The 23,573-nt window shown below is 36.1% G+C and overlaps 1 protein-coding gene across 9 annotated transcripts in view; it reads left to right on the plus strand.

Moving 5' to 3' along the window:
- NSD3 (nuclear receptor binding SET domain protein 3) overlaps positions 1-23,573 on the plus strand; it is a 171,317-nt gene that overhangs the window by 93,237 nt on the left and 54,507 nt on the right. For 8 of the 9 annotated variants that reach the window (XM_077144165.1, XM_077144170.1, XM_077144169.1 and 5 more), the window contains 5 exons: positions 45-145; positions 2,242-2,287; positions 5,179-5,309; positions 5,701-5,829; positions 10,906-11,032. In XM_077144165.1, the coding sequence (XP_077000280.1) occupies positions 45-145; positions 2,242-2,287; positions 5,179-5,309; positions 5,701-5,829; positions 10,906-11,032 (534 nt within the window). Of the gene's footprint in view, positions 1-44; positions 146-2,241; positions 2,288-3,181; positions 4,407-5,178; positions 5,310-5,700; positions 5,830-10,905; positions 11,033-23,573 lie in introns of those variants that run through there. The other variant, XM_077144173.1, reaches the window with a different exon arrangement.

Genomic DNA, 23,573 nt, shown 5'->3' on the forward strand with positions numbered 1-23,573 from the left:
AGGCATACTTAAATGAGCATTTGTTTGTTTAAATTACCTCTTAGGCTCAGTAGAAAAGAAGCAACAGAGAAGATCAATTAGAACTCGTTCTGAATCAGAGAAATCCACTGAAGTTGTGCCAAAGAAGAAGATCAAAAAGGAGCAGGTTGGCTTCCTACATGTAGAGAGTTAAAACATTGTATTTGTAAATGTTGTGGCTTATACTGATATCTTAAAAGAAAGAATTCCCCACCCCCACCCCACCCTGGATTTCTTTTCTGGACTGTCTTTATGCTTCTGTCCTGTTGGGTTCCAGTGCTCTATTTAATACTACCAACCTTGTGATTCTGCTTCAAGCATTTTCACAGAAAACAGTTCAGGAGATGGAAGCCGGAGAATATCTCACATTTATTTTGAAATTTCTGTTATGAGTAAAATGATTTCTGAGTTTTATTTGGAACCATCATTGAATTTCCCCTACTTTTAAAAAAATTTGATTTTTGGTTTAAGCTTCTGGTATGTATTGTTTTTATTTTTTAAACAAATCAAATCAATTTGACTATAAGAATTATATTTAAGAATTAGATAATCATAGGCAATCTGGTTTTTTTTGTTGTTGTTGGTATCTGATTTTTTGGAATGTTATTTTCCTCCAGTCATGGAGGCAGTCATCTGTAGTCAGCTTATCAGATAAGCCATGTTTTAGTAATAAAGGGTGAGGAGGTACATTTTAACTAAGGGGTACTAAACCAGTGTGATCAATAACATAATATAAATGTTCAAATTACCTTTTCAAAGAAATGTTTAGAAATCATTGCTGCTTTAAAGTCAACTCACTATCATAATTTTCTGTAATTTTTTATAGTAAAAGACTATCCAGTTTTGCAGGTAGATGGCTGCTATTAAACAAAAAGAACTCTTAATAGGATTAGTTCCAATAAACTTTAAGTTTTAAAACCATTAATTTGGAAAATGGACTTTTCTATTTAAATTACTTCCTTCATAATTTTAAACTTCCAAACTTGAAAAAGTGACTCTGTGGGTGCTCTGTGGTATTATCAAGCATGCAAAACAATTTTCCCTTAACTAAAATTTAAATAACATACTAATTTATTATTCACTTATCATCTTAACTTTTATACTTAGGAAATTATGTTCCAAAAAATCTTTCTAAACTCTTGCAAATCTACAGTTTTCGTTATCAAAATAAAGTTGTGATTTTTCCAGCCGGTTCCCAAATTCAATCTGTGACTAGTCAGTTTAAAATCAATAAGCAGAATGGGTACAAAAAAATGGGACAAATTGTTAATGCCACTATGTTATAGTTAGTAGTAGAATAATACCAGTGATTGTTTAGAAGAGTTTATATTTGTATATTAATTGTATCTTATAAAAGCGCTGTTGTATGTTTTTTTACCTGTTGTAAAAAAAAAATAAAAACATTTTTTAAAAGCTTAGAACAATCCTTAAATATTTACAAAATGTGTTTCAGCCTGCATATTTCACTACATTTTAAAGAAGCATAAAACTCAATTCATAGCTTAAACAGGAACTCCTCCAACAGCATCCTTTCTGTAATTCCAGTGATTTAGTCCTCAGATTACCACGTGTTTTACAATATACATTGGCAGAATAACTTCTGATCTCACTCTCCTGATGTAGGATCAAGACACTGTTCATAAGACACTCAAGAAAGTGCTTTTGCAATATCACAAACTTATTTTCTTAAGTTTGTACTAGCAGCAAAAGTATTGAGCTTCCAGCTGTATGGAGCCCTGTATCACTCTCTACAGAGAGGGTCCTGATTCCCAGCAACTTAGCTGTGAGTGCAGGCGCGGAGGGTCTTAAAGTGGCGTGAGTTACATTAACCTGAGTATCATAGTAAGTAAAAATTTATCCTAATGCCTTTGGGGTGGGAGGGGTTTACAGCAACATCGGGGATGGTTGCAGAAACAACCCGTCTCCTGCCTCCCAGACACTGAGGAAAGTATTATTGTTCTCTTCATATACCAAGGGAATGGTGGGAAAGTCTTTGCTAGAGAGCATGTGGCTGTGTGTTGTCACTTCGTATTCAGCACAGGTAGCTAGGATTTAAAATCTTCCCTGACCTTGAGACAGAATTTACCCAGAAGATGAGACCAACTTCAGATTTCAGATACATTAATCACTCATCTTTACTTAGATTGATGAGAGTATTTTTTTTTCCCGTTACTAAAAACTGAAAATTTGCCTTTTTAATGCTGTATTTTTCTATTCAAACAGGTTGAAACAGTTCCTCAGGCTACAGTGAAGACTGGATTACAGAAAGGTGAGTTAATATTATAATGTCACTTTGCATTTCCTTGATTAAAACCAATTTTTAAGAATTACCTACCTGTACTTCATGTATTTTTGTCTGTCTCTGTAAATCATTGTTGTCACTCTTCAGTCAATTTGTGTGAAATTGCAGTATTCCCCAGTGTTTGTGTGTGTGTATGACTTAGAGTTGATCTTACTCTGTACCTCCATGTGAGAAAGTCTTATTTGTTTTGGTAAATTGGAGAACACCACATAGACTTGATACTTTTTCCAACTTTTCTCCATAAAATTCTGGGGTTTCACTGGTTTATAAACTAGGGATGTGACGAATCCACTTTTTGGTATTCGACTGAATACCGAATAGTAGCTATTTATGTTTGTCAAACATGGACTGACAAATCAGACAAGACAACCTGATTGAAAAAATCTTGCCACATTTATTTTTACAGTGCTGTTAAATCCTTTTGTAAATTAAAGTGATTCAGAGCATATTATGGCCACTATTAGATGATCTTATGCAAATCTATTTGAGATATGCACAAAGTTTAAGAAACCTTAAACTTATATCTTGTATTTTATGTGTGCAATTTGACTACAGTACAAACTCTCTAGCATGATTCATGCGTTTTTGGTGAGATCATTTAAACTGTACTTAATACCTGTAGTTTACTCTGGGCAAATTGCATTATTTAAAAAAAAAAAAAAAAACCAAAAAAAAAAAAAAAACCCACCAGCCTCTCTGCATTCTCTGGGAGAAGTCTGCAGCGATGGTCTCCGTGGAGATCCTCAGCAGAACTGAACAGCCTCTCGGAGGGAACACTGCTTGGCGGAGCTCCAAGAAAAGACATCGCGATCGCTGCGAGATTAGGAGGCCTGATTGCGTTGTGTTTCCACCATTCCACAGGGTCGGCGGACCGGGGAGTGCAGGGCTCTGTCAGATTCAGTGACAGCTCCGTCTCCGCAGCGATTGAGGAAACTGTGGACTGAGATTCCTGTACAATTTCATCCCAGAAACTCCAGACTTGTAGTCTCCATGCAAGATTTCTTTGTCGGCGGCTCGATAAACAGTTTCTTTGTTTTCAATTTTGATTTTGCCAATCACATTGGCATTTACCTGCCTGGTTCCTTCTTCAAGACTCTGAACAATTGCTTTAACATTCAAATGATTTTTTTTGGTCTGAGCTGGATGGGTACAGCTTAAATCATGGGTCCAGCCTAAAACCACCGTTTAACTTACACTCATCAATTTCAACATGGACTGTTTTTGTTTTTTTGTTTTTAAATAAAGCATCATTAATGCACATCTGCAGGGTTTTGCCAAACCGCCCAAACTGTATACATTACAATCATTAAAAGCTCTTATTTTTTTTAATATTAGTGCCGTTATCATGGAGAACAGCATGGCAGCTGTCTTTGGCAGTCTGTCATTTTTCTAGCGTTTTCAGAAACTCTTCGGAAATGGCGGTACCTGTGTTTCCCTTCGAAAGCCTCTCAGTGCAGCACTCCTGTTCCTCTGTTAAAACTCCTTATTAATACAATGATCTTTTAGGCCAAGGAAATATTTTGTGGTGATGTTCTGGGTCCATACACCAGCAATGAAGGAGATAGATTTGTGTACTTGTGTTTTTTAATCAGCGTTAACCTGGGCAGGCACCCTCATTTATAGATGTCAGGAAACATTCAGTGAAAAACTTGTAGAATGGGATGTGATTACGAGGTTCCAGTAATCTGAGCAGTCTAACGAGGCCCACATCCTCCACCACAGAACATGGCTATGTTCCAAGTGCTACTCTCAGCCTGTTGCGGATCTTCATGGCCTCAGGAGACCTGTTTCTCCATGGTCTCTTCTGGACTGCACACTTCCACCATAGCTTGCTGGGCTGATCTAGATGTCTGTTTGTTGTATGGAAATTTTAGGGGAAAAATCCAAAATACAAACTGTGGGTTGAAATATTAACCATCTCCTTGGTTCCTTGGTATTCACCGTGCCTGATCTGCACATTTCATCGTGGCTGTTTCTGTATAGCCTATACTGCATTAGCCCAAGAGATTGTTGCTTTGTAACTTTTTGCACTATTGTTTTGGCTGGATTTGTATTACACACAGTTTTAAAAAAAAATTCCACACTATTCTCTGCCTTTTTTTTTTTTTTTCATGTTTATTCCTTCCCGTACAAATTCCACATAGAGGCCTCTCATCCAGCTCTTCGTGATTTGGCTGCACTTGAACACTGATTGTCCATTTCCAGCCTTCAGCAGGTTGCCTCCTAGATGGCATGATATGTAGATATGCTGCAGCACTAGTTAATGGTCACAATAAATGCCACTTCACCAAGGAAGTCTCAGATGAACGATTATGAACATCCAAATTTCATTTGGGGGGCAGTAATCAACTGAATTGCGAAATTCAGGGGAAAATGGCACTATCCGTGTACGAATCGAATACAAATCAAAGATTTGTCACATCCCTAATAAAAACAAGATGGAGATGTCTCTGCAACCATATTTGTAAGCTACGCATTCTGTTGGGTTTTATGTCTTCCCCCCCTCCAAATTGAATGGTTCTTTGGATTGCTCCAAATCAATCAACTATCCTGCAGTTTTGATAGAATTGGTATTTAGGTTGGAACTAGGGTTCTGTTGAATGAAAATAACTTTAGAATAGGAGCATTCAATGAAATGTTTAAATAGAGTGATTGTAAATTAAATCACTCACTACCAGGAAGGTCAGATGCTTATGAAATTTTGACTCATGACTTCAGTGTTACAAAGAGAGCTGTGATTTTTTTTTTTCACACTAAAGATGAGTTTGGGGAAAGAAAATATTCTCCCACAAAAAACAACAACAGCTACAAAAAATTTAAACACTATTTTAGAATTAATTTCAGTGTGTTATATTAAGGTGCCAGCGAGATTTCAGATTCCTGTAAACCTCTAAAGAAAAGGAGTCGCGCCTCAACTGATGTAGAAATGACTAGTTCAGCGTACAGAGACACATCTGACTCTGATTCTAGAGGACTGAGTGATCTGCAGGTAAATATGTTCAAGAATCTGGGCATAGTGTTCCTTTTTTGCTTAGCATAGTCAAAGTAATATGCTTTTCCTGGCTTATTTGAGGAAATCAGGGAATCTTAAAAATACACATAGGAAAGAAATTACTTTGGTTATTTTGTAACTTATGAGTGTCTTAATTTTACTGATTTCTTACAAAATATGATTTTTGTTTTTTAAAAAGTTTAACTACGATTGCTCTCAAAACACCAGTCATACGGTGCCCATGGGTTTAAAGAAGAAAAAAAAAGAAAAGAGGTTTTCGCAAGGTCTGTTTGAGCAAGGCTTACTGTAAGGATATTCATAGTACCTAACTTTGAGGGAGTTTTTGCTTTGTTTTATTTTTCTTAAAAATGTGCTGTTTTCCATGTAGGTAGGCTTTGGAAAGCAAGTTGATAGCCCTTCAGCTACTGTGGATGCAGATATTTCTGACGTGCAGTCTGTGGATTCAAGTTTGTCAAGAAGAGGCATTGGAATGAATAAAAAGGACACTGTGTGTCAGGTAGGCAAGTGGCCAATCCTATGACTTGAAACAACTATCATAGACTACCAAGAATATACTTATTTCCTATTGAAGAGGTTAGTATCTTTCTAAATTATATTAACTTATATTCTTTAAAACTATAAATATAAAAATCATTTCTGTCTCTTTTCTTCCCTTTCTGAATTGGAATATTTATTCACATTTCAGTGATAATCTTGATTGTGATATACTTATTAACTGGAAGTAAATGGCAAATGACTGATTTAAAAAAATAATTTTCTTACATTTGAGTTGATATTAACTTTTTAAAAAAAATATGAACCTACTTTTAGTAAAGAAGATTATTTCTAGGATCCGTTAAGTTGTCTAATGATTATTTTTTAATGCAACTTTATTACACACAGTACAAAACAGCCAAAACATATACCCACTGGCTCCCAGTATTATCACATAGTAGTTTATACATCCCTATGATTAATTTTAGAAATTTTTATTACTCCAGAAAATAAATAAAAAGAAAAAAGAAAACCCAAATCCTCACATATCCTTTATAACCCCCTGTTATTGGCCCATAGTATTGGTATAGTACATTTGTTACTGTTGATACAAGAATATTAAATATTACAAACTATAGTCCATAGTTTGTAATAAGTACATTTTCCCCATATACACCTCTATTATTAACACCTTGTAATAGTGTCATATATTTGTTCTAGTTTGTGAAAGAACTTACATATTTGTACAATTAATCACAGACATTGCCCACCACAAGATTCACTGTGTTACACATTCCCATGTTTAATCTCCAACTTCCCTTTTGGTGATATACATGATATGACTCTAAACTTTCCCTTTCCACTGCATTCATACACCATTTCAGTACTGTTACTTATTCTCACAATAATGTGCTACTGTTAACTCTGTCCATTTCCAAATGTTTAAGTTCAACCTAGTTAAACATTCTGCACATATTCAACTGTTGCTCCTCATTCTTTAACCTCGTTCTATATTCTAGTAAACTGTATTCTATTTTTTACGTCTATGAGTTTACATATTATAATTAGTTCATATCAGTGAGGTCATACAATATTTGTCCTTTTGTGTCTGACTTATTTCACTTAACATAATGCCCTCAAGGTTCATCCATGTTGTCACATGTTTCAGGACTTCATTCCTTCTTATGCTGAATAATACTCATTTGGTGTATATATCATGTTTTGTTTATTCATTCATTGGTTGATGATGCTTGGATCGTTTCCGTCTTATATAATACTGCCATGAACATCAGTGTGCAAATGTCTATTCATGTCCCTGCTTTCAGATTTTCGAGGTATATCCCAAGTACCGGGATTCCCAGGTCATAAGACAGCTCTATACCGAGCTTCTTGAGAAACCACCAAACTGTCTTCCACAGTGGCTGCGCTATTTAACATTCCCACCAGCAGTGAATAAGTGTTCCAATTTCTCCACATCCTCTAACACTTGTAGTTTCCTTTTTGCTTAATAGCGGCTATTCTAGTAGGTGAAGGATGAGGTATTAACTTTTTTTTTTGCTTTTGTATTTATAAACGAAGTTTGGTTATATTACATGTTTACTATGAGATAGAGCAAGCCAGTATTCTCCTTCCAGTTACAAAGGGTGAAAGTTAAATCTATAAGCCTATATTCCAACGTGATATTTTAAACATTTTTTATTGTGAAGTATAACATGTATGCAAAAAAGCAATAAATTTCAAACTACATTTTAACAAGTAGTTTTAGAACAAATTTCAAAGTCTAGTATGGATTACGTTTCCACCATTTCAGGTGTTTCCTTCTAGCTGCTCTAAGACACTGGAGACTAAAAAGAAATATCAGTATAATGATTTAGTAATTATATTCATTTGTTAAATGCTGTCTTCTCTGTTAACGACTCCTTCTCCTTTGATCCTTCTCCAGGCCAATGACTATTCTCACTTCTTCATGTTGAAAAGGGGTGTCAACATTATGGGATGGGGGGGATGCACCTGGTTGGTGCTCTTGGAGAGACTGGTAACTCTGGGTTTCAGGGCTTGTCTGACTAGGAACCATATGGAGGTTTTAGGTTTCTGAAATATAAACTTAGTGAGTGAAACTTTTATAGAGTCTCAAATGGAGCCCTGGGTATTCTTTTACAGGAATATTGTTGGTTGGGGCTTGGCATACCATGGCATTTAACAATATCTAGCTGAAGCTTGCATAAGAGTAACCTCCAGAATAGCCTCTCGACTCTATTTGAAATCCCTTAGCCACTGATATCTTATTTTGTTAAATCTCTTTTCCCCCTTTTGGTCAAGTAGACATTGTCAATCCCATGGTGCCAGGGCCAGATTCATCTCTGGGGTCATATCCCACATTGTCAGGGAGACTGATACCACTGGGTGTCGTGCCCCACATAGAAGGGAGGGTAGGTTTTACTTGCAGGGTTGGGCTGAGAGGAAGAGAAAGAGCACACATCTGAACAACAAAAGCATTTTCTGTGGAGGTAACTTCTTAGGCATAATTCTAGCTTAGCTTCTCCATTACAGAAATAAGTTTCCTAAGAGCAAGCCTCAAAATCAAGGGCTTAGCCTACTGACTTGAGAGTCCTTAATGTTTGAGACAGTATCAGGAATTTCTCAGTTTGGGAGGTTTAATAGTTCTATATTTTTTCTTCAGTCCCTCAAAGGACTTTGCCAATAATTTTTGATTATCTGCCCAACAAACTCTGGAATGTATCCAGGTATTACATTAAGCTATACAGGATTGCAAAACCTCATTCCCAACTCCAGGCTCCAGGTTTTCAGGTTGTTTAATTGAACTGGCCTGACAGGTTAAGTTAGACTGTATGCTACAGGAAATTTAAGTTTTGGACAAAATACACCTCTCTTCTTTTGGTCTTATAGTAAATGGAGTTCTAAAATATAGACAGTATCCATCCTTTACCCTGCATTTTGATATACCTTAGTCCCAACCTCATTGGCTGTGTTCTTGTCCCTGATTGAAGTCTGATCTCTATTTTAGCTGCTTATCAGTTGCTGTATGTAGTAATACTGACTTTCAGAGCTGTAGAACTCCAACTCTGAGTCTTGGGTATCACGCAAGTACCCAAAGTTCAGCATCTCAGAATTTAGAAATAACACTTAAAGCTCAGGAGTAAATTTGACTGCTATAAGAGCTTACAATTTAGGCCCCAATTTTCATATAAGTATTTTCGAAAAGAGACTATATGGTATTTTTCCTTTTATTTCTAGCTTCCTTTGCTCAACATAATGTCCTCATGGTTCATTCACCTCATTGAATGCCTCATGACTCCATTCCTTTCTGTAGCTGCACAGTGTTCCAGCATATGTATACACTACAGTTCACTCTTCTGCTTCTCAGTCAGTTTACTCTTTGGCCACCCCATCAGTTGGGTATCATGAATGATGTCACCATAAGCATCACTGTGCAAATGTCTATTCAAGTCCCTGCTTTCAGTTCTTCGAGTATATTCTCAGTAACAGGATTGCCTACTCATATGGCAACCCTGTATTTAGCCTCCTGTGGATCCACTACATTATCCTCCAGACAGACTGCCCCATTCTGCTACCCTACCAACATTGAATAGTTACACCTCTCCACATTTTCTCCAGCACTTGAATCTGTTTATTTATTTTGAATCTGCAGCTTTTGTTGAGATTTATTCATATGGTATACATTCTATCCAAAACAATCAGTGTTTCACAGTATCCTTACTTAGTTGTACAGTCATCATCATTCTCAATTTTAGACAATTTTCATTGCTCCAAATAGAAAAATAACAGACACACCTACACCAAAGAGAAAACTCCCCTTAACTCTTGTCCCTACCCAATCATTTACCCTAATATTGTTATAGTACTAGCAATATATTCCTGTTAAATATGTATCATAATATGCAATAAGTAGTTTTTTCCATATACCCTTCTATTATTGACTCTTTGTGCAGATGTCATACTTTTGCAGTAGTTTATGCAATAACTTAATTTATATTTGGAGTGCTAATCAGTGAAGTACATGGCTCCAAATAACCTCTTTCAATTATATTCATCTTCAATATGGCATTATTACTTATAAACCTACTAATGAACTACCATCACATCTATCCATTCTAATGCTTTTAAGTTCAATCTCATTAACTAGTTTGTACATATTAGGTGACCATTACCCCTTCTCTAGCTTCTATTTATCTCTAGGTCCCCTGTATTCTACATTTTAAGACTCGTGTGTTTACATTTTCCAGGGGGGTCATATTAGTGAAATCGTACATTATCCATTCTTTTGTGTCTGGCTTATTTCACTCAGCATTATGTCCTCAAGAGTCATTCATGTTGTCATAGGCTTCATGACCTCATTTATTCTTACTGCTGAATAATCTTCTATTATGTGTACATACCATGTTTGGTTTATCCATTCATCGGTTGATGATGCTTGGATCGTTTCCGTCTTTTTTGGCAATTGTGAATAATACTGTCGTGATCATCAGTGTGCAAATATCTGTTCACATCCCTGTTTCAAAGCTTCTAGGTATATTCTGAATAGTGGGATTGCTGGATGTAAGGCAACTCTATACCAAGCTTCCTGAGGAACCTCCAAACTGTTTTCCACAGCATCTGCACCATTTAACATTCCCACCAGCAGTGAATAAGTGTACCAGTTTCTCCACATCTTATTCAACATTTGTAGTTTCCTTTTTGTTTAATAGCATCCATTCTAGTGGTGAAAGATGAGGTATTAATCTTTTTAATGTATGTTTACCCTTTTTGAAAAATACTGCTTTGCTCTGTGAAGAAAAGTTAAACCATATAGATCTGAAAAGAAGGAATCATAAAAAACAAAGTATGACTTTGAAACTTTATACCGTATCGAATCTGGAAATTATTATCTAGTTCAGGTGTTCTCAATGTGTGGTTCAAGAACCAGCAGCAAAGTATAAGTGGAATACTTGTTAGAAATGTAGTCTCAATCCCTACCATAGACCTGAATCAGAAACTCTCTAGGGGCCCAGTTATCTCTGTATTCCAGAAAGCCTTCTAGGTGATTCTGATGAAATTATTGCTTCTTTCCGTGTTACAGATCTGTGAAAGCTCTGGTGACTCTCTGATTCCTTGTGAGGGAGACTGCTACAAACACTTTCATTTGGAGTGCCTGGGATTGACATCGCTCCCTGATGGAAAGTTCATCTGCATGGAATGTAAAACTGGTACGCTCACTTTTTTTTTTATAATAGATTTGAAAAGATGGATATGGAGGTATGTGCAGCATCCACATCTCCCATGACATCTAATTCTTTTAGCATTTTTCCTATTCTCCCCTCTGATCGGTATTTTAACAAAATAAAACCCATTCAGTGGCTTCCCAAGATCAATAGTGTAGTTAGCAATATTTTTATCATATTGCCTCCTACCAGTGCCTTTACCATAAATCTATTAAGTCATTGTATTTGTATTTTATCTAAAAGGTTATAAAAAGTGGGTGGGCAGCGGTGGCTCAGTGACAGAGTTCTCGCCTGCCATGCCGGGGACCCGGGTTCATTTCCTGGTGCCTGCCCATGCTAAGAAAAAAAAAAGTATATGCGTTGAGTTAGTTTTCCAGTGGGTTTGAAATTTTTGTGCTCAATATATTGATTTAAAGTCCCTTGACTTTAATGGAGTGGAATAAGTGTCAACTACAAAGTATAAACATAGTAATTATATTGTTAATGGAAAGAGCTACTGGCAATTTTTTTTATAAACTTGGGGGTTTGGAGTTGCCTTTTTTTTTTGTTGTTTAATATCCCACCATACATAGCTACCACCTATTAAAATAATTTACCAAGAAAGGAATATGCAAGTATGATTGTCTTCTTTATGTAGCCATAACTTTAGGTAAAGTCATGGTAAGCAGAAAATAGAGTTGTTTAATCTGTAACAACAAAACAGGTAAAAAATAAATTGGAGATGACATGGTAGCTATGGTAATACTTCTAGGAGCCACGTTTGTGGGTTTTAGGTTTTGTTTGTTTGTTTTAACTATGAGGAACCAAGAAGCCAATTGAATATCAGGTATTTACGATATGGCTTTTTATTATTTTCTTACTTCCTTTCTTCCTTTATTAGATTTCTTACAGATACTTATTTTACCCTTTTTATTTTATTGTGTGACTCCTAAAATACTTTGGACAAAAATATGTGCCAGGTACTATTAATACTGAGCATTTTATCTTATCTCATTTGGTTTTCATAGCATTGTAAGATAGGTACTATTCTTCTGTTTTACTGAGGGGGAAATTGAGGATTAGAGTTTGGTACCCAGCTGTAAGTCACAATGATGAAACTGGAATTTTTTTTTAAAATTTATTTATTAATTAAAAAAAATTTAACAAACCAAATAAAACACCAGCATATATAATCAGTAATTCACAATATCATCACTTAGTTGCATATTCATCATTTCTTAGAACATTTGCATCAATTCAAAAAAGAAATAAAAAGACAATAGAAAAAGAAATAAAACGAAAATAGAAAAGAAAATAAAAAGATTATACCTACCATACCCCTTACCCCTCGCTTTCATTGATCACTAGCATTTCAAACTAAATTTATCTTAGTATTTGTTCCCCCTGTTATTTATTTTTATTCCATATGTTCTACTCGTCTGTTGACAAGGTAGATAAAAGCATCAGACACAAGGTTTTCACAATCACACAGTCACATTGTGAAAGCTATATCATTATTCAGTCATCCTCAAGAAACATGACTACTGGAACACAGCTCTACATTTTCAGGCAGTTCCCCCCAGCCTCTCCATTACATCTTGAATGACAAGATGATATCTACTTAATGCGTAAGAATAACCTCCAGGATAACCTCTCCACTCTGTTTGGAATCTCTCAGCCATTGCCACTTTGTCTCATTTCACTCTTCCCCCTTTTGGTCGAGAAGGTTTTCTCAGTCCCTTGATGCTAAGTTTCAGCTCATTCTATGGTTTTTCTCAATCCCTTGATGCTGAGTTTCAGCTCATTCTAGGATGAAACTGGAATTTTAAATTTGAACCCAGGCAGCCTAATTCCAGAGCTGTTGTTCTTTACTACTGTCTTCTGATGCCTTGGCTAAATAGTATGGAGATCATATATATCATATATCTCTCTCACACACACATATTAAGGTCTAGAAACACTTTGGAACATATAACATATTTTTCCCAATATAAAATATTTTATTTGTCACATTTAGACTCTACAATAAAGCTTTAAACAGTTGCCAACTGCAACTAAAGAGTCAGGATTATCTGCACATTGTTTTATTTTGATCCTGAGAGTGTATTTTGTATTTCTGAAATGGATTTGGCATGTACTCCTGGTTCCTCACATTCCTCATCAGTCCTTTTTTCTAAAACCCTATCACTCTTGTTATTCATGTCGTGTGCCTGCCCTCATTAAGCACTTACGTTTGCAATCCCTCACTTACACTATTGACAGAAACTTGTATCTCAATATTAAAACATTGAGAACTTCTATCCTAATCTAAAATTCAGTACAATTTTGTCAACAAAGATTAGATACAATCTAATTTGGTATATGTTTCAGTTTTCTAAAGCTGCCCGGATGCAATATATCAGAAACGGATTGGCTTTTATAAAGTGAATTTATTAGGTTATAAATTTATAGTTCTAAGGCCATGAAAGTGTACAAATTAGGGCATCAACAAGAGGATACCCTCTCTCAAGAAAGGCCGATCGTGTCCGGGGTTTCTCCTTCTGTATCTTCAATCTTCTCTGGCTAGGTGTCTGCTCTCTGTGTTGGCTCTGAGCTCTCTATTCTCCAAGAGCTCTTTGAAGGACTCCAGTAAGCCAAAAGACCTATCTTTAAATGGGCAGGGTCACATCTCCATGGAAACATCCTAATCAGAAGGCCCCACTCACAACTGGGTGGGTCACATCTCTATGGATACAGTGCAGTCAAGATTCCTACCTAGCAATAGGTCTGCCCCCACAAGATTAGATTAAAAGAACTTGGCTTTTCTGGGGTACGTAAGAGTTTCAAACCAGCACAGTGTATTTCTATTAGGAAATTTAATGGGGAAATTTGCTTTTAAAATATTTTTACTTTTGATTTATTTATTTTCCCATTAAAATATTAGTGGTGAAAACTCAGATTCTTCAAACCATTGTTTAAAGTCATTTTTGCAGTTTTCCTCTGTTTATCAAAAGGTAAACAACTTCATATGCAAAAAGTGATAACGTGCTTAATAAGCTCTTACACTACCAAGCTCTTAGACTACCACTTTCTATTTACGATGTGATTTCTGGAAAGCATTTTCATTTGCCTTTTTGAATAAAGTGTATAATAAAAAAAGGGCTACAAAAGGGACCCTTTATTACTTATTGTTAATGAAGGCCAATTAGAAGCAGGGTTTGCAAACATTTATATACTAGAGCTCTAAACGCGAGTCTGTATTAAGAGAGGTTTGATATTTTATCTCTCTATTAGTATAATAATTTCACTAGACAAAAATTTTCATTTATATTAGACTTATTTTGACCATAATAGAGTAAATTGATTTTATCTATTAGGCAAAACTGTAAATGCAAGCCTCCTATATTTAGTCCTCCTTTTCTTTTTCCTTTTTTGTGATAAATAACATATATACAAAACAATAAATTTCAAAGTACATTGCAACAATTAGTTGTAAAATAGATTTCGGAGGCTGGTATGGGTTACTATTCCACAATTTTAAATTATTACTTCTAGCTGTTCTAAGATACTGGAGACTAAAAGAAATAGTAATATGATGATTCAGCGATCATGCTTTGTTAAACCCTGCCTTCTCTGTTTAACTCCACCATCATCTTTGATCTTTCTGCCACTCTCAAGCCTCCTATATTTAGAATAATTGTTTTGAATTTTTCAAATTTCTAGAAGTTTTTTTTTTATTAATTAACAGAAAAAAAGAAATTAACCCAACATTTAGAAATCATACCATTCTAAATATGCAATCAGTAATTCTTAACATCATCACATAGATGCATGATCATCGTTTCTTAGTACATTTGCATCGGTTTAGAAGAACTAGCAACACAACCGAAAAAGATATAGAATGTTAATATAGAGAGAAAAATAAAAGTAATAATAGTAAAAACAAAACAAAACAAAAACCTATAGCTCGGATGCAGCTTCATTCAGTGTTTTAACATGATTACTTTACAATTAGGTATTATTGTGCTGTCCATTTTTGAGTTTTTGTATCTAGTCCTGTTGCACAGTCTGTATCCCTTCAGCTCCAGTTACCCATTATCTTACCCGGTTTCTAACTCCTGCTGGTCTCTGTTACCAATGACATATTCCAAGTTTATTCTCGAATGTCGATTCACATCATTGGGACCATACAGTATTTGTCTTTTAGTTTTTGACTAGACTCACTCAGCATAATGTTCTCTAGGTCCATCCATGTTATTACATGCTTCATAAGTTTATCCTGTCTTAAAGCTGCATAATATTCCATCGTATGTATATACCACAGTTTGTTTAGCCTCTCTTCTGTTGATGGACATTTTGGCTGTTTCCATCTCTTTGCAATTGTAAATAACGCTGCTATAAACATTGGTGTGCAAATGTCCATTTGAGTTTTTGCCCTTAATTCCTTTGAGTAGATTCCCAGCAATGGTATTGCTGGGTCGTATGGCAATTCTATATTCAGCTTTTTGAGGAATCGCCAAACTGCCTTCCACAGTGGTGGCACCATTTGACATTCCCACCAACAGTGGATAAGTGTGCCTCTTTCACCGCATCCTCTCCAGCACTTGTCATTTTCTGTTTTGTTGATAATGGCCATTCTGGTGGGTGTGAGATGATATCTCATTGTGGTTTTGATTTGCATTTCTCTAATGGCCAGGGACATTGAGCATCTCTTCATGTGCCTTTTGGCCATTTGTATTTCCTCTTCTGAGAGGTGTCTGTTCAAGTCTTTTTCCCATTTTGTAATTGGATTGGCTGTCTTTTTGTTGTTGAGTTGAACAATCTCTTTATAAATTCTAGATACTAGGCCTTTATCTGATATGTCATTTCCAAATATTGTCTCCCATCGTGTAGGCTGTCTTTCTACTTTCTTGATGAAGTTCTTTGATGCACAAAAGTGTTTAATTTTGAGGAGTTCCCATTTATTTATTTCCTTCTTCAGTGCTCTTGCTTTAGGTTTAAGGTCCATAAATCCGCCTCCAATTGTAAGATCCATAAGATATCTCCCTACATTTTCCTCTAACTATTTTATGGTCTTAGACCTAATGTTTAGATCTTTGATCCATTTTGAGTTAACTTTTGTATAGGGTGTGAGATATGGGTCTTCTTTCATTCTTTTACATACGGATATCCAGTTCTCTAGGCACCATTTATTGAAGAGACTGTTCTGTCCCAGGTGACTTGGCTTGACTGCCTTATCAAAGATCAGATGTCCATAGATGAGAGGGTCTATATCTGAGCACTCTATTCGATTCCATTGGTCGATATATCTATCTTTATGCCAATACCATGCTGTTTTGACCACTGTGGCTTCATAATATGCCTTAAAGTCAGGCAGCGCGAGACCTCCAGCTTCGTTTTTTTCCCTCAAGATGTTTTTAGCAATTCGGGGCACCCTGCCCTTCCAGATAAATTTGCTTATTGGTTTTTCTATTTCTGAAAAATAAGTTGTTGGGATTTTGATTGGTATTGCATTGAATCTGTAAATCAATTTAGATAGGATTGACATCTTAACTATATTTAGTATTCCAATCCATGAACACGGTATGCCCTTCCATCTATTTAGGTCTTCTGTGATTTATTTTAACAGTTTTTTGTAGTTTTCTTTATATATGTTTTTTGTCTCTTTAGTTAAATTTATTCCTAGGTATTTCATTCTTTTAGTTGCAATTGTAAATGGGATTTGTTTCTTGATTTCCCCCTTGTTCATTACTAGTGTATAGAAATGCTACAGATTTTTGAATGTTGCTCTTGTAACCTGCTACTTTGCTGTACTCATTTATTAGCTCTAGTAGTTTTGTTGTGGATTTTTCCGGGTTTTCAACGTATATTATCATATCGTCTGCAAACAGTGATAGTTTTAGTTCTTCCTTTCCAATTTTGATGCCTTGTATTTCTTTTTCTTGTCTAATTGCTCTGGCTAGAACCTCCAACACAATGTTGAATAATAGTGGTGATAATGGACATCCTTGTTTTGTTCCTGATCTTAGGGGGAAAGTTTTCCATTTTTCCCCATTGAGGATGATATTAGCTGTGGGTTTTTCATATATTCCCTCTATCATTTTAAGGAAGTTCCCTTGTATTCCTATCCTTTGAAGTGTTTTCAACAGGAAAGGATGTTGAATCTTGTCAGATGCCTTCTCTGCATGAATGGAGATGATCATGTGATTTTTCTGCTTTGATTTGTTGATATGGTGTATTACATGAATTGATTTTCTTATGTTGAACCATCCTTGCATACCTGGGATGAATCCTACTTGGTCATGATGTATAATTCTTTTAATGTGTTGTTGGATTCGATTTGCTAGAATTTTGTTGAGGATTTTTGCATCTATATTCATTAGAGAGATTGGTCTGTAGTTTTCTTTTTTTGTAATATCTTTGCCTGGTTTTGGTATGAGGGTGATGTTGGCTTCATAGAATGAATTAGGTAGCTTTCCCTCCACTTCGATTTTTTTGAAGAGTTTGAGGAGAGTTGGTACTAATTCTTTCTGGAATGTTTGATGGAATTCACATGTGAAGCCGTCTGGTCCTGGACTTTTCTTTTTAGGAAGCTTTTGAATGACTAATTCAATTTCTTTACTTGTGATTGGTTTATGAGGTCATCTATGTCTTCTTGAGTCAAAGTTGGTTGTTCATGTCTTTCCAGGAACCCATCCATTTCATCTAAATTGTTATATTTATTAGCGTAAAGTTGTTCATAGTATCCTGTTATTACCTCCTTTATTTCTGTGAGGTCAGTAGTTATGTCTCCTCTTCCATTTCTGATCTTATTTATTTGCATCCTCTCTCTTCTTCTTTTTGTCAATCTTGCTGAGGGCCCATCAATCTTACTGATTTTCTCATAGAACCAACTTCTGGTCTTATTGATTTTCTCTATTGTTTTCATGTTTTCAATTTCATTTATTTCTGCTCTAATCTTTGTTATTTCTTTCCTTTTGCTTGCTTTGGAATTAGTTTGCTGTTCTTTCTCCCGTTCTTCCAAGTGGACAGTAAATTCCTGAATTTTTGCCTTTTCTTCTTTTCTGATATAGGCATTTAGGGCAATAAATTTCCCTCTTAGCAGTGCCTTTGCTGCGTCCCATAAGTTTTGATATGTTGTGTTTTCATTTTCATTCGCCTCGAGGTATTTGCTCATTTCTCTTGCAATTTCTTCTTTGACCCACTCGTTGTTTAAGAGTGTATTGTTGAGCCTCCACGTATTTGTGAATTTTCTGGCACTCCGCCTATTGTTGATTTCCAACTTCATTCCTTTATGATCCAAGAAAGTGTTGTGTATGATTTCAATCTTTTAAAATTTGTTAAGACTTGCTTTGTGACCCAGCATATGGTCTGTCTTTGAGAATGATCCATGAGCACTTGAGAAAAAGGTGTATCCTGCTGTTGTGGGATGTAATGTCCTATGAATGTCTGTTAAGTCTAGCTCATTTATAGTAATATTCAGATTCTCTATTTCTTTATTGATCCTCTGTCTGGATGTTCTGTCCATTGATGAGAGTGGTGAATTGAAGTCTCCAACTATTATGGTATATGAGTCTATTTCCCTTTTCAGTGTTTGCAGTGTATTCCTCACGTATTTTGGGGCATTCTGGTTTGGTGCGTAAATATTTATGATTGTTATGTCTTCTTGTTTAATTGTTCCTTTTATTAGTATATAGTGTCCTTCTTTGTCTCTTTTAATTGTTTTGCATTTGAAGTCTAATTTGTTGGATATTAGTATAGCCACTCCTGCTCTTTTCTGGTTGTTATTTGCATGAAATATCTTTTCCCAACCTTTCACTTTCAACCTATGTTTATCTTTGGGTCTAAGATGTGTTTCCTGTAGACAGCGTATAGAAGGATCCTGTTTTTTAATCCATTCTGCCAATCTATGTCTTTTGATTGGGGAATTCAGTCCATTAACATTTAGTGTTATTACTGTTTGGATAATATTTTCCTCTACCAGTTTGCCTTTTGTATTATATATATCATATCTGATTTTCCTTCTTTGTACACTCTTCTCCATACCTCTCTCTTCTGTCTTTTTGTATCTGACTCTAGTGCTCCCTTTAGTATTTCTTGCAGAGCTGGTCTCTTGGTCACAAATTCTCTCAGTGACTTTTTGTCTGAGAATGTTTTCATTTCTCCCTCATTTTTGAAGGACTATTTTGCTTTATATAGGAGTCTTGGTTGGCAGTTTTTCTCTTTTAGTAATTTAAATATATCATCCCACTGTCTTCTCGCCTCCATGGTTTCTGCTGAGAAATCTACACATAGTCTTATTGGGTTTCCCTTGTATGTGATGGATTGTTTTTCTCTTGCTGCTTTCAAGATCCTCTCTTTCTCTTTGATCTCTTACATTCTAACTAGTAAGTGTCTTGGAGAACGCCTATTTGGGTCTAATCTCTTTGGGGTGCGCTGCACTTCTTGGATCTGTAAGTTTAGGTCTTTCATAAGAGTTGGGAAATTTTCAGTGAAAATTTCTTCCATTAGTTTTTCTCCTCCTTTTCCCTTCTCTTCTCCTTGTGGGACACCCACAACACGTATATTTGTGCGGTTCATATTGTCCTTGAGTTCCCTGATACCCTGTTCAAATTTTTCCATTCTTTTCCTGTTAGTTTCTGTTTCTTTTTGGAATTCAGATGTTCCATCCTCCAAATCACTAATTCTATCTTCTGTCTCTTTAATTCTGTCATTGTAGGTATCCATTGTTTTTTCCATCTTTTCTACTTTATCCTTCACTTCCATAAGTTCTGTGATTTGTTTTTTCAGTTTTTCTATTTCTTCTTTTTGTTCAGCCCATGTCTTCTTCATGTTCTTCCTCAATTTATCGATTTCATTTTTGAAGAGGTTTTCCATTTCTGTTCGTATATTCAGCATTAGTTGTCTCAGCTCCTGTATCTCATTTGAACTATTGGTTTGTTCCTTTGACTGGGCCATATTCTCTATCTTCTGAGCGTGGACCATTATCTTCTGCTGCTGGCGTCTGGGCATTTAGTCAGATTTCCCTGGGTGTCGGACCCAACAAGGTTGTAAGATTTTTCTGTGAAATCTGTGGGTTCTGTTTTTCTTATCCTGCCCAGTAGGTGGCGCTCGTGGCACACGTTTGTCTCACGTGTTTGGAAGGGATCCCCCCGGTCACTGTTCTCCGCGGCCTGGGGATTTCCGATCCAATTCTCTCAGTTGGTCCGGTGGGCCGCGCGTGGTGGATGCGTCAGCCGCCGCGGCTTGAGGAGACCCTGTGGCTCCTTTATTAATTCCCCTATTGGTGTTTGGTTGAGCCCAGTCCCTGCCAATGTCGGAAATTCCCTCCTCTCCCTGGAGGGGTGTCGGTCACCGGCCGCAGCAGCCCGGGGAATTCGCCACCGGACCAGGAAGTCGCCTGCGGGGGAGGGGCGTCGGTCACCGGCCTCCGCGGCCTGGGGAGTTCACCACTGGACCAGGAAGCCGCCCGCAGGGAAGGGGCGTCGGTCGCCGGCCCCCGCGGCCTGGGGAATTCACCACCGGACCAGGATGCTGCCCGCGGGGGAGAGCCATCGCGGCTTGGGTAGCCCTCTGATCCGAGACTTGTAGCTGGTCCAGGAAGCCGCCCGCAAAAGAGGGGCGCCGGCTGCCGCGGCTTGGGAAACTTGCCTTTCCGAGACTCTCAGCCGGCCCGGGAAGGAGGGAGGGAGGAGCTCCGGCCACCACAGCTCCTGCTGCTCGGGGAATCGCGCGCCGCTCGGGGATCTCACCACAGCAGAGTCTTGCAGTCAGACTAGCCAGTCCAGACTGGGGTACACTGTGTGTCCATTCCCTGCCGTGGCCCCGGGAGCTGTTCTGCACTGTTTCTGTTCACCTAGTAGTTGCTCTGGAGGAGGAACTAAGACGTACTTACCTTACTAAGCCACCATCTTGGCCCCACCCAGAAATTTTTTTTTTAAATACACTACTCCTTATATTTGTATATATATATGCTAAAATATAATTTTAAATTACACGTGTCTAGTGGAGTACCAGGGTAATTCAGTAGTAAAATTCTCGCCAGCCATGCAGGAGGCCTGGTTTCGATTCCCAGTCCATGCGCTTCCCCAAAAATAAACAAGCAAAACAAACAAAATTCAACAAACGATGCTGTATTAACAGAATACTCACAGGGAAAAATAATGAAATGTAGCCCCACCATCCAGCATACAAAAAAAATTAATGTGTATAGCAGGACAACAACAAAAAGCCGTATTGTACTTTATTTTTGCAACAAATCCAGGAAAAAAAGATGAGAATTATAGCTGTAAATACTCGTTTTAAAGAATTGTTGTAGTTTAGCCAATTTGTAAAATATTTCCAAAATCAAAGAACAATAATACATACAATTCAACTAACTTTATGTAAAACAAGACAAAGCAAAGTAAAACTATTCCTTGTAATTTTCCCTTCAGCTTTCCTATAGGCATTATGAGAAAAAAGGGCAAAGACTTGAACACTTTTCCAAAAGATGATATCTAAAAAGCCAATACATTCAACAAGTTGCTGCAATTTACAGCTCTTTGTTTAGAGCTAAGCATCTTTTTCTGTATCTTTGTTGACTCCCTTGTTATTTATATGTTCATGTCTTTTGTCCATTTATGTTTTGAGATATTAATGGTTTTCTTATCATTTTTAGCCTTTCAAATTTATTTCTAATTACACAGTAATGATGAACACCTTGTTACAAAGATGTTAGTAGTTCAAGCCAAAGTCCCCCTTGATCATTTCCCTTAATCCTATGCCGCAACTTAATTTCAGCCTTCACCAGAGATATAAGCATTGTTATCAGTTTGGTATGTAGCTGTATAAACTTTTCTCTCTTCTCCCTTCTCTTCTCTCTTTGTATGACATTTTTACATGTGTTGTAATAAAAATGTGTTAACGTAGTTCTTTAGCTTGTGGGTTTTTTTTCATTGTTTGTCTTGTAATACTTCCTGTGTCGATACAGATACATTTTATTTTAGTACTGCATAGTATTCCTTAGTATGGATATGTCATGGTTTATTTAACTATTTCTGTTTAAAGGACATTTTAGTTGATTTTAGATTTATGCAACTGCAAACAGTGCTTTAGTGAGAATCCTTTTTACATGTGTAACACCCTGAGATAGTAAGTAGTGGAATCTCCAGGTCACAGGAATTGTATGTACTTTTACTTTAATGGATATTGCCCAGTCGCCTTCTAAGGTAGTCCCTCCCAACTTTAACTCCTACTGGCAATATATGAAAGCATGTTTTTCCCTACACCCTTGACTACAATTGGTATTGTCAAATTCTCTATGTTTTTCCTTTTTAAATAAACTAAAAAAAAATAGTGGTAGTTTTACTTTGCATTTATCTGATTACTACTTATGTTAACCATTTTTTTAGGTGTTTATTAGCTATTTTTCTTCTTTCTGTGAATTGCCTGTTCATAGCCTTTGTCCATTTTTATATTAAGGTACTTTGCTTTTTATTTTCTATATGATTTTTAGTTCTTACTGTGTCTTATTTACTTTTGATCATATATATTACATGTATTCTTTGTATGTGAACTTTTTATTTAACAAAACAGAATCCTTTGTCATTGTTGTTGCATATTCTTTTCCACATCTCAATTTTTGTTCCTTCTTTTTCTATCTAATTCTGTTATAATTGGCATTCTTTTTTATGTTTAGCAGAATTCACCAGTGTTATCATCTGGCCCTGCATTTGCTTTGTTGGAAGGTGTTTAATTTTAGTTTCTATTTCTTTAATAGTCTATAGAACTGTTCATATTTTTATTTATTTTTGTGCCAGTGTCAGTAAGTTGCGTTTTTATAGGAATCTGTCCATTCTCTTAAATTTTCAAATTTTGGAGGAAAAATGTAATGACACCCTTTTATTATATTTCTAATGGGTGTAGTATTTGTACTGATGTTCTCTTTTTCATTTCTGATAATATTTATATTTGTGCTTTTGCTCCTTTTTTAAAAATAGTTACTCTTACCTTGGACATCAGTATTATTAATCCTTTTCAAATGAACAACTTTTGGTTTTGCTTATTTTTCCATTGTATGGTGATTTCACTTCATTCTTTTAATATTTTTATTGTTAAAACAACATACAAACACAGACATTTTTTTTTCCAGTTTTATTGAGGTACATTTACACAGCACACTATCCAACGTATACAGTCAGTGCCTCTTAGTATCATCATTTAGTTGTAAATACATCCCCAAGATCGATTTTTTAGAATATTTATTTTTATTACTCCAGAGCAGAAATAAAAGTTAAAAAATATAAACCCCAAATCTTCCCATATCCCTTATCCCCCTACCCTATTGTTGACCCATAGTATTGGTGTAGTGTATTTGTTACTGTTGACGAAAGAAAATTAAAATATTACTATTACCTATAGTCAATAGTTTGTAACAGCTGTGTTTTTGCCCATATACTCCTTTTTTTTCACATTTGTAATGGTTCATGAATGTATTTTATATATATGCCTTTAAACAACCACTATTAATCAAATTCACCTATAACATTACTATTTTTTGTAATCCCAGGAACGAGCTACCATCACC

This window comes from Tamandua tetradactyla, chromosome 26 (assembly GCF_023851605.1).
Source record: "Tamandua tetradactyla isolate mTamTet1 chromosome 26, mTamTet1.pri, whole genome shotgun sequence".
Classification (NCBI taxonomy): Eukaryota; Metazoa; Chordata; class Mammalia; order Pilosa; family Myrmecophagidae; genus Tamandua; species Tamandua tetradactyla.